Genomic DNA, 15,845 nt, shown 5'->3' with positions numbered 1-15,845 from the left:
TCAGATGTGTTGATAAATTGCTAAAAAAAAGATTCTGTAACTAAAAGAAAAAAATACACTGCAGTTATAATATTTAGCATTAACCGCTAATCTTTAATATTGACAAACTAATATTCAGTCACAGCTTGTGAAGTCATTACTGGAAAAAATTTTTAATATGAAAACATAATAAGAGGAAAATTATTTCAGCATTGTCATGTTTAGTTCCAAAAGAACAATGAGCAATGAAGTTAGCTAGCTGTTAGCTCATATATTTACTGTTGAGTCTGGTGGGTTTGTCTTTAGCTTGGTTTGTGTTTGGTCTTCACCTCTAGACTGAGGTTTGAGGGGGTTTCTGAGGATCTGAGAATCGAGGGGGTTATGTGTGTGTGTGTGTGTGTGTGTGGTTTTTGGACAGGACACACAATGCCCTCTTTCACCCTGACCACATGGCCACCAGTGTGTGTTTGCGTCTTCCTCTGAGATAGTCATGTGGGAGGATGAGGACAACTGCGGGAGGAAGGGAGTCTGAGAAATATCCGGTGACGAGGCTACGACGGTCCGCTCTGGACTCCTGAGGACCCCATGCAAGTTCCCATGTTAAGCTAGCTAATATTTAGCTTCAACTGTAATATGACCTTGTACCTAAAATAGCTAACTGCCTGAGTATTTAATATCTTATTTTATTGAGCTACATAGCTAACACACTGACAGCTGGATATTCGCTTTTATTGCTTGCTAGTTTATTTTAGAGACAAGAAAAACACAAGCTAGTTAGTGAACATAACTTTTAACGTTTCAAAAATTACACCATGTGATCTTATACCATGTGACTTTTTCTATAAAATGTAAATTACCACGTGGTTGTCAGGGTGAATCTGATGTCTGAAACCTTCCATAATAATCTCATCTCATCTCATTATCTGTAGCCGCTTTATCCTGTTCTACAGGGTCGCAGGCGAGCTGGATCCTATCCCAGCTGACTACGGGTGAAAGGCGGGGTTCACCCTGGACAAGTCGCCAGGTCATCACAGGGCTGACACATAGACACAGCCAACCATTCACACTCACATTCACACCTACGCTCAATTTAGAGTCACCAGTTAACCTAACCTGCATGTCTTTGGACTGTGGGGGAAACCGGAGCACCCGGAGGAAACCCACGCGGACACGGGGAGAACATGCAAACTCCACACAGAAAGGCCCTCGCCGGCCACGGGGCTCGAACCCAGGACCTTCTTGCTGTGAGGCGACAGCGCTAACCACTACACCACCGTGCCGCCCTCCATAATAATCTGATTTATGCGAAAAAAAAAGTCCAATCAACTAAGTCCAACCTGAAAAAACGCAGCCCAATCCGACCCTGACCCCTCCCCCCAGAAAATAAACATGTCACGATGTTGAAACTTCAGGAGCAATTAGTGTTTTTTTATGTTGGATATTTTTTATCTCCAAAAATGAACTCTTCTAGACAAAAGACTAAATAATCAGTAAACAATTGCCCTCATTTAAAGCTCACAGGCAACGGTTTTAATTTTATGCACATTTGAAACTTTATATGTTAAAAAACCCTCTGTAATTTTCTTCTGGTCCCAAGAAGTATTGTTCATAAGTAATAATTAAAATAAGTTAGCGCGGATCGTGGCTAATTTCTGTTCGGTGATTTTCGTGACCACTCGGTGCGTGACGTCATTCAAGACAAACAAACCACTTGAGTTGAGTCCACGTCCGTTTACTTGCATTACCGTTCGGCTTGAGTGCAGACGTGCATTCGGGAATTTCCAAAATAAAAACCCTCATGCCTTATTGTTGTGCAGTGAACTGTAACAACGGGACCGGTTCAGGAAGAAGTTTTTACCTTTTACCGAGAGAGGAGAAGAGGCGGAGAGAGTGGATTGGCTTTTTCCGGAAAAGGAGAAGAGGCGGAGTGAGAGGATAGTTTTTTTTCGGAAAAAGGAGAGGGGGCGGAGCGAGTGGGTTGGCTTTTTCCGAAAAAGGAGAAGAGGCGAAGTGAGGGGGTTGGCTTTTTCCGAAAGAGGAGAAGAAGTGGAGCGAGAGGGTTGGCTTTTTCTGAAAAAGGAGAAGAGGCGGAGCAAGTGGGTTGGCTTTTTCCGAAAAAGGAGAAGAGGCGGAGCGAGAGGATTGGCTTTTTCCGAAAAAGGAGAAGAGGTGGAGAGAGTGGATTGTGCACATGAAGCCAGAGGGTTGTTTTTTCCGGAAGAGGAGACGAGGCGGAGAGAGTGGATTGGCTTTTTCCAAAAAAGGAGAAGAGGTGGAGCAAGCGGGTTGGCTTTTTCCAAAAGAGGAGACGAGGCGGAGAGAGTGGATTGTGGGCGTGAAACAAAATCAAGCAGTCAAAGGAGAAACGGAGCTGCAACGCTCAAGCAAAAAAAGGAGAAGATTGGAGGTAAACATTTTTTACTTTTGCTTGCAACTGACAAGTCAAGAATCCTGAGGGATCCTGTACAATCATTGTGGAAATGAGACAAAGGGATATTTCCTCGCTTAGAGTCGGCTATAAATACTATAATGCCGCGGATGGCAGGCTAATGTGGCCTACCGGCGCACTGTCCAGTAGCAATCATTCCCTATATCCACTAGGGAGGGCGGTTTAATTATTCTTCAAAAGGGCTCTTATTTAGTATTATGATGAAAGTAAGAATTTTTCATAACTACCAGGATAAATTGTTTGGGCGCGAGTCTTGTTGAGGTCTGAGGTCACCACCAGGGCCGTAGCCAGCATTTTAAAATCACCGAGGTCTGTGATGCAAATTTTCGACATATTTACAGTAAATGAGAGGGTGAATTACACGCCACACAAGAGATCTATTCCTGAAATTACTTTTAATGGTGTTTGAACAGAATATCATCAGTTTTGAAAAAAAAATCACGTATGTGGCAAGAGTAAGAATAATTTAAGCTTGTTTAATGGTTTGATCTGGCCCAAGCAATGAGGACAAAACTGTGCTGCTTCGAAAATGTAAATTGAACAGCTTGATGAAAGTGTGCTGATGGTTCCCATGAAAAACCCATGTCTGCTGCACTGCGTTCCTCCCCCGAGTCACGCACCCATTCATTTTTGTGTTCTTGGTCTCAGAGCCGCGCACACGAAACAGACACAGAAGACAGAATTAACGTTTAACATAATTAACAATGCACTTTTTACGGAGACGTTTTAATGTTATTCTTTATTTTTTTATCCAGTTGAATATTTAGCGTACAAATGTATTTTCAGCTCTTAAAAATGACCGAGGTCCGGACTGCGGGGGCCTCAGAGCTGGCTACGGCCATGGTCACCGCGATCAGAGTCGGCCGAGTCGCTGTCCGATTCCGAGGCTGCACGGTCAAACCAGTGAGCCACATTCACCGATTGCTTCGCAACAGCCATAGGTTCATACATATACGGTTTCACCTCTCGATATTCAATTTGGAGAGTTCCTACTTCAGAATCGCTATCAGACATTTTACACAACCTCGCACGACCAAAGTCCGTACACGTGTGCTCGGTTCGCAAGTAAACACAGAGCTGCTCCCGGTCTGTTTGGCTTAAATGACGTCACGATGATGGTCCCCTGGCGGTGAAAGTGCGCATAAGTGAGATGTAAACAAACCTTCGGAAATTGGGCAAAACAGTATATTTTAACAGTTTTATTCAATTTTAGAGTGCAAATTAGACACCAGGAAGATTGAATTCGCTTTTTGGGTCGTTCTTCTAGACAATAAAGTTGATATTCTACATTTCACCTCCGACCCTTGCCTATGACCTTTAAAAGTGGTTTGTTTTTGTTTTTTTTGGTGTAAAACATGAGCACTAAGAAAAATGTCAGCAATTGTATCTGAAAACTATGGAATCGATAATCAATTGAACTTCACTAATTGAACCAAAAATTAATTGGTTTATTATTTATGAAGCTTCTCTTGGTTCACTGCCTTTCACGTTTTCTGATTGTGCTGTTTTTGAAGTATTTTGGACAGGAACGGGTTAATGGAGGCAGCTGGTGAAGAGCTCTTGACCTGAACTTGAAGTGAACTTGAAGAGTTTGTTTGTCAGACAGAAATGAAGGCTCAACCTGAAGCACTTTTATTGGAGAATCGGGCTTCAGGCTAAACTTTTAATTTAGACTGTAGTTTATTGCCCAAGTTAAGTCCCCAAAGTTCAGCATAAGTTCAGAGCCAAAGGTCTTCAGCTCCCAGTACGACGAACCTTGCTTTGCCCAGACACCGAGATTCCATTTTTCCTGGAACTGGAATCTGAATAAGAGGAAGGACCACCTCTTTTGGGTGGGCACGTTACTAACGGAAATAACGGACAGGAAGTGACAAATCACCTTGTGAGGACTTTGTGTGTGTCAGTTCAAATATCATATAAATTTATGTTATGTGGAATGTTCTATTTCAGGGAATTCAGAAGGGATTTTGTGTGCGTGTGTGTGTGTGTGTGTGTGTGTGTTTACCATGGCATCCAGCAGATGAATGCATCTCAGCAGCTCTGGTCTGGTCTCACAGTAGAGGCGAAACAACAGTCTCCCAATGGGCTGCTTCTCACACAGGCTGGGGTAATCCCTCTCTGAAACACACACACACACACACACACACACACACACACACACACACACACACACACACACACACACACAGAGGACTTAATTAATCCACAACCCAGTACCCTGTGATGTGTAGTGTGTAGTATTAGTGAAGCTAAATTGCCTAACGTCACTGACAGTAGTGTGTAAAAGTACAGAGAATAAAGTGTGTAACAGTACTGAATGTAAATGGTGTAACAGTACTGAATGTAAAGGGTGTAACAGTACTGAATGTAAAGGGTGTAACAGTACTGAATGTAAATGGTGTAACAGTACTGAATGTAAATGGTGTAACAGTACTGAATGTAAATGGTGTAACAGTACTGAATGTAAAATGTGTAACAGTACTGAATGTAAATGGTGTAACAGTGCTGAATGTAAATGGTGTAACAGTACTGAATGCAAAGTGTGTAACAGTGGTGTTTCTGAAGGTAAACTGTGTAACAGTACTGAATGTAAAGTGTGTAATGGTGCTGAATATAAATTATGTAACAGTACTGAATGTAAAGTGTGTAATTGTTTCTGAAGGTAGATGGTGTTCGTACCGATGATTTTGCTCAGCTCCATGCACTGGCTGATGTGGGGGAAGCGAAGGATCTCCCTCCATTTCTTACTCCTCCCTTTCCGCTTTCCTCCTCCACCTGCATCATCAAGAGAAACAAAGAGACGAGATGTTTTGAAAACCAGTCTACTATTAGTACTGTTTCTAATTAGGTCAATCATTAATAAGATGTGGAAAGGAAGCTCTGTGTGTGTGGTGTGTGTGTTTATTTGTAGAACACAGGTGGGTTTGGTCAGTAAATCTGATTCACCATATGGAAATGTTCTCAGCATCTGCTACCTTGCGTGTGTGTGTGTGTGTGTGTGTGTGTGCGTGTAAGCCCTAGTTAAACTGAGTGAGAGTCATTTCTTGCGTCAGCACGGAGCTGAAATATGCACACACTCCCATGAGGGGAGAGCTGCTTTCACAAGAAAAACTCTGTGCAGCTCCTCAGAACGATTCCAAGCGTTCTCCAGCCGTGCACTAACTACCACCACAACACACAGACGTTAAAACAACAAAAAACAACTCTGAGTATCAATCTGACAACATATAATCTTCCACTGAAATTCTGGTTACGCTCGAGAGCAAGTTTAGCAGCGAGAGTAGGGATGTTCCCGGATTGGGATTGGAGCATAGCCCGTTTGACACGGGTTTCCAGGACAGTGAGGGATAGGAGTTTTCCGAAGGGACACATAATGCGGTACGTCATTCGGTCCTGGCCGGAGACACATACAGTGTGTGTGTGTGTGTGTGTGTGTGTGTGTGTGTGTGTGTGTAAGTAAGTACTTTAGCAGCTCCTTCGTCCTCTTACATGAGTCTCTGGCAGAGCTTTATTCTTATTCATGGAGTGAAGCGTGTCCCGAATATTAGTTTTAAAACACAACACAATATTAATGACTTTATATAATCACGCTGAATTTAAGCAAATTTATTCGTAAATTATTGGCAGAAACGTGGCACTCAGGAAAATGTTCCCATCCTATTTTTCACTCCTGAGTTTGTGTACATTTTCAATTATACACAATTTAATAATGAACATTTTGTGAAAGTCTTATACATTAAGACAAGCCATTCGGTTCACACATAAGTAATGGCACCCTATAAAAGGATGAACGAAGAGTTCGTGTGTGTCTGTGGTCAGTGTGCGTCAACGTGCGTCAGTGCACTGCAACGGCTCTTTCACCTTTTAGTCATCACTTTCATCTCTCGTTGCATTTTATGGAGTTCTGTGGGTGTGGCTACAGGTGCTGGCTGTGGGGGAGGCGCTAGCTCATGCAAACTCTCAGAACTAAAGCTGGGAGGAACACCACAACACCATCCCTCCCTCTTATATCACCTTTAAACCTACTGAAAGGTCCGTTCCTAGATTAGTCAATACTTTTGAAAGTAAGGTCAGAGATTTTAATTGGAGACGCAGCCCATGACAACAATCACGACAACAGTGTAAAGGTTAAAGAGACACACAGAGCTCAGTAGTGTGTTTAAAGTGTATTCACTGCACATAAAATCAACTTGGAAACCTGGTGGACAGCGACGTTTTGGCTCTGACATGCCGTCTAGTAGATGTTGATATTAAATTTTCCAGATGTACAGTGTACAGTGAGTGTGTGGACATTAATATCACTTGGGAGTAAAATACTGCAATATCTGGAGTTTTAAAAAAACGTCAATCAATTACGGTTTAGTGTCATAGAAATATAACGTTTATTCATATCTCTCTCTCTCACACACACTCATATTTCACTGCTTTTTTTATGAAGCTGCCTTGAACAAGAAGTACCACACTGTCCACACCTCCATGCTAAGCAACTTTTCTTTCTCAATACCAACAAGTCTGCAAATTGCCACAAGTTATGAAAAACAGTTAAGAACAAGTCCTTTTCTACTATAATGTTAAAAAACTAATTTACAAAAAATTGATTTTTACAAAATAATAAAACTTCACTGCATTCAAAACTGAATTTTCTATTCAATGTTCCTGTAATAAAGTTTTAAATGAAGTTAACATCACTTTAAATTCACGATTGACATTCACATCTAAAATGTCACCTAATCACAAGTATATTTACTCTCGTCTCATCTCATTATTTTACTGATATTTTCATTTTGATTTATTTCTAAGTTCTTTATTTTTTATTTAAATTTGCGAATAAACAATTTAAAAATAAAAATGAACTTTTACTATTTTACAATTAAATTAATTAAATTCACAGTTCCTCTGCCTCTCTAGAATTAAACAGAACTTTAACTTACATTTTTTGTGCTTTTTAAATATATTTCATTTTGATTCATTTTATTTTTTAATCAAAGGCAAATATAATGAAATTAGTACAAAATTCTAAATAATTAATTTTAAACATTTAATTATTTTACATTTTTAACCAGTTAATTTAATTTATTATTAATATTTTATCAGTACATTTAATTTTTTATTTAATATGAAATATAAACATAGTAATAAAAAACCAATATGCTAAACATACACTATAAATATAATGAATTACCATAAATATATTAATATTTAAATAGTATTTTTAATAATGAAAAGAAATTTCTCATAGTTTTTCATTGTGTGTGTGTGTGTGTGAGATTCTTCTCGCTCAGTGACGTACAGCGGGAACCTCCACTAATCCACCTCATCTTTCATCTTTATTATTAACATCACAGCGGCACAGACCGCAATAAACTCCTCCTGGAAAGTCAACATTAAACACACACACACACACACACACACACACACACACACACACACAAATGCACGCATGCACACACTCACATGCTATGAAAAGGGGACAAAGTCTGTTACAAGGCAGGTACCGGTACTCCTGAATGGCATTTACTCTTGGCAAACTGTGTGTGTGTGTGTGTGTGTGTGTGCATGTCCATGTAAGTGAGATCATTTCATTGTCATCTGTAACAAAATGCATCAGGATCTGGTCCAAGAATCCCAACCACGGCATGAGTCACACCAAACATGTGGTGTGTGTGTGTGTGTGTGTGTGTGTGATGTCAGAAGTTCACACTGCCCACAGTTAAACATGTCTCACTATTGATTTTTCCCCTCAGTTGAACTGCAGAAATTTGTTTTATCCTGGTTTACGATATCATCACCGCAATATCAGTGTGTGACAGCGAGGGTACCAAAATTTTTCATTTTCACTTTAATCTGGTGAATTGAATTATCTGGTATTTAAATCAGCTCCTTTTTTGCCTCTCAGAAAGACAGATAACCCTGTTTAGACTTTGCAAATCCCTTAAAATTTAAAATATATTTTATTTCTTGATACTAATTTCTATAATCTGTTGCTTTTTATCTACAAATAAACAGTCATGAAATGTAAATGTAGAATTAAATCAGTGTTTACTCAAAACGTTTTTAGGTTTAAATTTAATTAAATAAAGGATTTTATGAAATGAATTGCAATAAAATTAATGTATTAATGTATTTCATTTTTTATTTTCAAATAAATTAAAATTAATATTCTGCAAACAATTACTTTAACTTAGATTTTATTTACTTTTTAATCAAATGTAATCTATTTTAATTATTTTTTAACATTTATGACTTAATTTTTTTATTTTTCAAAAATAAAAGTTCATTTATTTAAAATATAAAATTACTTATTTTTTATGACTATATCAGTAAGTAAATTACATTAATAATCACCCAGCCTCCCTGCAAAAAAGGACTTTAACATAATTTTTTTTCTTTTTTAAAATGTAATTCATTTTAATTCTTTTTTCTTATTTTACTTAATTAATTAACTAACTAACTGATTGTTAATTGTACAAATAAATTCATTACATTTATATTTATATCCATAGAAAGGATTTTATTGTTAAATCAATTTTAACTTTATACTTTTTTAATTAAAAAAATTAAATAGTTTAATAGTTAAATTTTATTTCAGTGTTTGAGAACGATGCTTTCCTCCATATTCCTTGCAGGAGGTGAAGTGCATTGTGGGTAATTTGTTCCTTCAAGTATATTATGGAGTGTATAAGGTGTGTTTTACAAAAATGTTTATTATCCAGTATCTGTGTGTGTATGCATCTGTGTGTATGCATGTGTGTATATGTGTATGTGTGTGTACGTGTATGTATGTGAGTGTGTGTATGTGTGTGTGTGTGTGTGTGTGTGTGTGTGTGTGTGTGCATGTATGTGTGTGTGTGCATGTATGTGTGTGTGTATGTGTGTGTGTGTGTATGTGTGTGTGTGTGTGTGTGTGTGTGTATGTATGTGTGTGTGTGTATGTGTGTGTGTGTGTGTATGTATGTGTGTATGTGTGTGCACCCTTTGTTAAACGTGACTACTGACGTCACCCATCAGGACTTCCTGCCACATGCTGGGTGGAGCAGCGTGAATTAAACACTTTTACAAGTGTGTGTGTGTGTGTGTGTGTAGTGCAGCTAGCACCCATAGTGACCCTAAAGGAAAGGGTGTGTGTGTGTGTGTGCGTGCGCTACACGTACGTCCGATCCCACCCATGACTGACGTTCCGTTAAATACCAGCTGCTTCCTCTAATCTCTAATCTCCTGTAATGAGCCATTTCCTGTTAGCACTCTAAAGGCTCAGCGTTAGCTCCAATTCATAATTCACCATCAAGTGTGTGTGTGTGTGTGTGTGGGCCCGTTAGGAGATTTGGGACGCAGCCCCGGGAGCGAGCAGCATTCCACTGGGGCCTGGAGTTTTGAAATTGAGCTGCGTTCCAATTCACACTGGAGAGAGTCAGTGTGTAACAGAACACTTTTTCACTTCTGTCTAAAGTATGAGCACTGTAACCACACACACACACACACACACACACACACACACACACACACACACACACACACACTCCCTACTTAGGGACCCTCCTCCTGAAGGAACACAGACGCAGACTACATTTCCATAAACACCACTGCAGATCCTTTCTCTTTTTTCTTCTTCCTCCTTCCTTTTTCCCAATCTCTCACCTTTCTTTCTTTCCTGCCTTTTCCTTCTACTCCTCTGTCTATCTGTCCTTTTTCCTCTGTTATTGCTTTTTTCTTGCTCTTTATTTCCACTATCTGTACACTTTTAATTATTCTTTCTTTTTTTTCTTGTTCCTCGTTTTCTTCCTTTTCCTTCTTTCTGGTATTCTTGATAATTATTATTTTTCTTTCCTTTCACTCTTCTTCCTTCATTCTTTTCTACTTCTTTTTACGATTTATTAAACTTTGTTTTCCATCCTCACATTTTCCGTTTTTCTGTCCTTTCATTTCTTCTTCTCTCTTTCATTCATTCTGTTTTTCTTGCTTTACTTTGTTAAATATTGAACTTGTCTATGATTCTTTTGTTTTTTTTCTCTCCTTCCACTCATATTCCTTTGTCTCCCCCTTTTTCCTGTCCTTTCAGACTGTTTGTTTGTTTCCTTCTTTTTCCTTATAGTTTATTCTTTACTTTTTGTTATTTATTTTGCCTTATCTATTCTCTCTCTCTGTATATTGTTTATTGAACACTGACACAGTCTTACTGAAGATAAAAGACCAGCACTAGGACCCAGCAGTGGCAGCTCCACTGTGTGTTGATTTAAACTTACAACTTTCTGATCAGTGTGTGTGTGTGTGTGTGTGTGTGTGTTACACTGGGGTTATATAATTTCACTCTCCATGACAGCCATTAAAGTGCTGCATTATTCCTGTGGACTCTGCTCGTGTGTGTGTTCGATCTGTGTATTTGAACAGTGTGTGTTCAAATAATGACATGTATGTCTATAAACTGTGTGTGATTCAACAAACTGTATTTGAGCAAGGTGTGTGTGTGTGTGTGTGTGTGTGTGTGTGTGTGTGTGTGTGTGTGTGTGTGTGTGAGAGAGAGAGAGAGATCAGTGTTAGTTTCTTGGACTCAGTACATGTGTGTCTAAGCTCTGTACATACAATGCATGTGAACACACACACACACACACACACACACACACACACACACACACACACACACACACACACAGAGGGGTGGATCCAGGAAATGAAAATCAATTGATGCGTCTTGCTGTGTATCGTTATCTATAATGTATAACCACACACACACACACACACATGCATTTTTTAAAGAGCATATCCTGCCTGTAAACCACATCCTGAATCATAATACAGCAGATACATGAGGCTTTCGGAAACAATCTAAACACACACACACACAATCAGGTGTAATCTACTGCATCATAACTAGTCTCTGTTATACACACTAAACATACTGATAATCATTTATACTTTGCATTGCAGTGTTGCATCAAAGATCAAAACTGCTGATAAAAATTGCTGGCTCACTGAATTTAACTCTTTAAAACTTTTATTTACAAAAATAAATCTGACTGGGAACAAAACAGTTCTGAAAAGATTAGATTTAAAAAAAAACTGTAAATTTTAACATTTCTAAACACAGTTAGCTTACATAGCAAAGACAACGCTAATAATTAGATAGCTAACTAACCCTAATAAACATTAGCTAGCGTGTTACTTACACACACACATCCTGTCACCTCAAGCTTTGTTAGCTAACTAGCCTCATTTTAGCATGGAAATGACTTAAAGAATTAGCTACAAGACATTTACTTTTCCCAAACACAAATAGGATTAGTATAACAAGGCTACGTAGCGAGCTAAACAGCAAGACATGTATGCTGTCAAACACAAACAGCAATAAAACTGGAAATAAAATGTAAGCTGTGAGTCAGTTATGCGTGGTTTAATATTTAATACGGATATCTAGCTAGCAAGTTGCATACGCTATCAACTAGCTGTGAATCAACTGTGCACCTGTTCTTTTTAAAAGTATGTTTAGCTTTGAGATCGTTAGCTAACACTGCTCTTTTGGTGCAGCATATATTATGCTAACTAGCTCAATTTAACATCTCATGAATTAATGACTGATAAAATAAGATAATTAAATTAACATCACATGATGTTAGCTTGGTACATTTAACTGTGGAAACAAGTTCCGCGAAGCTACACTACCGTTCAAAAGTTTGGGGTCACCCAGACAATTTTGTGTTTTCCATGAAAAGTCACACTTTTATTTCCCACCATAAGTTGTAAAATGAATAGAAAATATAGTCAAGACATTTTTCTGGCCATTTTGAGCATTTAATCGACCCCACAAATGTGATGCTCCAGAAACTCAATCTGCTCAAAGGAAGGTCAGTTTTATAGCTTCTCTAAAGAGCTCAACTGTTTTCAGCTGTGCTAACATGATTGTACAAGGGTTTTCTAATCATCCATTAGCCTTCTGAGGCAATGAGCAAACACATTGTACCATTAGAACACTGGAGTGAGAGTTGCTGGAAATGGGCCTCTATACACCTATGGAGATATTGCACCAAAAACCAGACATTTGCAGCTAGAATAGTCATTTACCACATTAGCAATGTATAGAGTGGATTTCTGATTAGTTTAAAGTGATCTTCATTGAAAAGAACAGTGCTTTTCTTTCAAAAATAAGGACATTTCAAAGTGACCCCAAACTTTTGAACGGTAGTGTACATGCAGGAGTATGACTGTTAGCATGTTAGCAACCTGTAAAGCTTGTCTAAACACATTACTCTGTTGCTGTTTGTTTTTTTCCATAGGATTGACTCTTAATGCTACATAACTAACTAAATAGCAAGTTGTGCGCACTATTAACAAACAACAACATAGCTATCAATAAAATGTAAGAAGAAGAGGTGACTCATTTATAATTTATTCTGTTATGTTGAGCTTTAAAGTGCCATTCCACCATTGGATGTATTCTTTGGCATAAAATACAATATATTTTATGACAACATGACTAGACCGAGAAATCTTTTAGCTTCAACATGATATATCAAACATAATTTTTTGACAACGACAAGTATATTAATTTTGCAACCAAAGTCACCTACCCTTTTAATTTCCGCGCGGTAGTGAAACGTGATGTCATCGGCAGGTTCCCCTTCTTGTGTACCACGTCATGTGTGACGTGGCACAGATTATCAGCAATGGCGGATAGAACGCGATTTCCACTTGTCGATTGCTGTGCCGATATTCACCATCGACCGTCTCCTTTGGGCATCACTTGCTATTTTCCTTCGCTTCTTTTCCGAAGCTGACAATCGCGTTCTATCCGCCATTGCTGATAATCTGTGCCACGTCACACGTGACGTGGTACACAAGAAGGGGAACCTGCCGATGACATCACGTTTCACTACCGCGCGGAAATTAAAAGGGTAGTTGACTTTGGTCGCAAAATTAATATGCTTGTCATTGTCAAAAAATTATGTTTGATATATCATTTTGAAGCTAAAAGATTTCTCTGTCTAGTCATGTTGTCATAAGATATATTGTATTTTATGCCAAAAAAATACATCCAATGGTGGAATGGCACTTTAAGCTAGCTCTAGCAAGCACTGCCTCTGCCCATGTTATGCTAACTAGCTCAATGTAACTGTAATGGAGATTTATAAACACAAATGAGACAAAAAAAATGTTATCGCGGCTATTTAAGTCGTGAATTAGATCCTGAATGGAGCTAGCACTTGGCTAAGAACTGTCTAAAACAGCTGTCTAAATCCAGACAGCTAATTAGCAAGAAATGCTATGTTAGCTAGCCAAATAAAGTTTTATGAAGACTGCTATTTTTTAAGTACTTTACATTTTTGCAAAACACTCTCTCTCACACACACAGAGGTATGAATAGATTATGATCATTTATTTTATAGCCGAAGCAGATGTAAATGCTGTGGCGTAATCTGAGGAAAACAGGCCTCGCGTTAAAGAATGGACATTTGTCTGATTCTGGGAAGCCGTTTGCAAACTTCCTCCTCGATGACGAGTGTGTCGTGTAAACTGCACGGCCCGTAAACTGTGATGATAAATACTGCGGTTCCTTTTGTCTACACACACACACACACACACACACACACACACACACACACACACAGATATATTTACCTCAGGAACCCTAAAAGCATCACTTTGCTTGCTAGTTTAGCTATAGAATGTATATTGAACAGCTTTAGCCAAAAAGAAACAGCGAAGAGATTTAATTAGCTTCTCTAAATGGTGGATTTATCTGTTTCTGTTTTATTTTTTTAGATATTATTTCTGAAATAATGTTGTCAGCTGTCCTGGCTGACACGCCTCTGCAACACCGTGTGGCGGCCGGGGACAGTGCCTCTGGAGTGGCAGACCGGGGTGGTGGTCCCTCTTTTTAAGAAAGGGGACCAGAGAGTGTGCTCCAATTATAGGGGAATCACACTTCTCAGCCTCCCCGGGAAGGTTTACTCCAGGATACTGGAGAGGAGAATTTGGCCAATAGTCGAACCTCGGATCCAGGAGGAACAATGCGGTTTTCATCCTGGTCGTGGAACACTGGACCAGCTCTATACCCTTCATAGGGTGCTCGAGGGTTCATGGGAGTTCGCCCAACCAGTCCACATGTGCTTTGTGGATCTGGAGAAGGCATTCGACCGTGTCCCTCGTGGTATTCTGTGGGGGGTGCTTCGGGAGTATGGGGTTCGGGGCTCTTTGCTAAGGGCTGTCCGGTCCCTGCACGAACGGAGCAGGAGTCTGGTTCGCATTGCTGGCAGTAAGTCAGACCTGTTCCCAGTGTATGTTGGACTCCGGCAGGGCTGCCCTTTGTCACCGGTTCTGTTCATAATTTTTATGGACAGAATTTCTAGGTGCAGCCAGGGGCCGGAGGGAATCCTTTTGGGAACCACAGGATTTCATCTCTGCTTTTTGCGGATGATATTATCCTGTTGGCTTCTTCAAACCAGGACCTTCAGCATGCACTGGGGCGGTTTGCAGTCGAGTGTGAAGCAGCTGGGATGAGAATCAGCACCTCTAAGTCTGAGGCCATGGTTCTCGACCGGAAAAGGGTGGCTTGCCCTCTCCAGGTTGGTGGAGAAGTCCTGCTTCAAGTGGAGGAGTTTAAGTATCTCGGGATCTTGTTCACGAGTGAGGGAAGGATGGAGCGTGAGATCGACAGGTGGATCGGTGCAGCCTCCGCAGTGATGCGGTCGCTTTACCGGTCCGTCATGCTGAAGAAGGAGCTGAGCCAAAAGGCGAAGCTCTCGATTTACCGGTCGATCTACGTTCCAACTCTCACCTATGGTCATGAGCTTTGGGTAATGACAGAAAGAACAAGATCGCGGATACAAGCGGCCGAAATGAGTTTCCTTCGCAGGGTGGCTGGGCGCTCCCTTAGAGATAGGGTGAGAAGCACAGTCACTCGGGAGGAGCTCGGAGTAGAGCCGCTGCTCCTCCACATCGAGAGGAATCAGCCGAGGTGGCTCGGGCATCTCTTTCGGATGCCTCCTGGACGCCTCCCTGGGGAGGTGTTCCAGACATGTCCCCCCGGGAGGAGGCCCCGGGGAAGACCCAGGACACGCTGGAGGGACTATGTCTCTCGGCTGGCCTGGGAACGCCTCGGTGTTCTTCCCGAGGAGCTGGCTGAGGTGTCTGGGGAGAGGGAAGTTTGGGCTTCCATGCTCAGACTGCTGCCTCCGCGACCCGGCCCCGGATAAGCGGAAGAAAATGAGATGAGATGAGATTTCTGAAATGTCTTTTTTTTTAAAAAAAAAAAACAAAACTTCAACTATAATTGGCTCTCAGAGTTTCAGTTTGTCAATAACCAACATCAGAAAGTTTTTGCTAACTGTATCAGGTCTTGTATGTAAAAGCTAGCAAACTAACGCTTGTTACACACACTTACACTAGCTAGCTAAATTTAAATGTAGATATAAAGCAAGGTATGTTT

The 15,845-nt window shown here is 40.1% G+C and overlaps 1 protein-coding gene across 4 annotated transcripts in view; it reads right to left on the bottom strand.

Annotated features, from left to right (window-relative positions):
* Positions 1–15,845, bottom strand: part of grk5l (G protein-coupled receptor kinase 5 like) — a 78,490-nt gene that overhangs the window by 25,842 nt on the left and 36,803 nt on the right. For all 4 annotated transcript variants that reach the window (XM_060931101.1, XM_060931102.1, XM_060931104.1 and 1 more), the window contains exons 2-3: positions 5,108–5,203; positions 4,434–4,546 (exon numbers count right to left, since the gene is read on the bottom strand). In XM_060931101.1, the coding sequence (XP_060787084.1) occupies positions 4,434–4,546; positions 5,108–5,203 (209 nt within the window). The remainder of the gene's footprint in view (positions 1–4,433; positions 4,547–5,107; positions 5,204–15,845) is intronic.

The sequence above is a fragment of the Neoarius graeffei genome, chromosome 10 (genome assembly GCF_027579695.1).
Source record: "Neoarius graeffei isolate fNeoGra1 chromosome 10, fNeoGra1.pri, whole genome shotgun sequence".
NCBI lineage: Eukaryota > Metazoa > Chordata > Actinopteri > Siluriformes > Ariidae > Neoarius > Neoarius graeffei.
The sequence above is the reverse complement of the archived record's forward strand: the minus strand, read 5'-3'. Positions and strand labels throughout refer to the sequence as shown.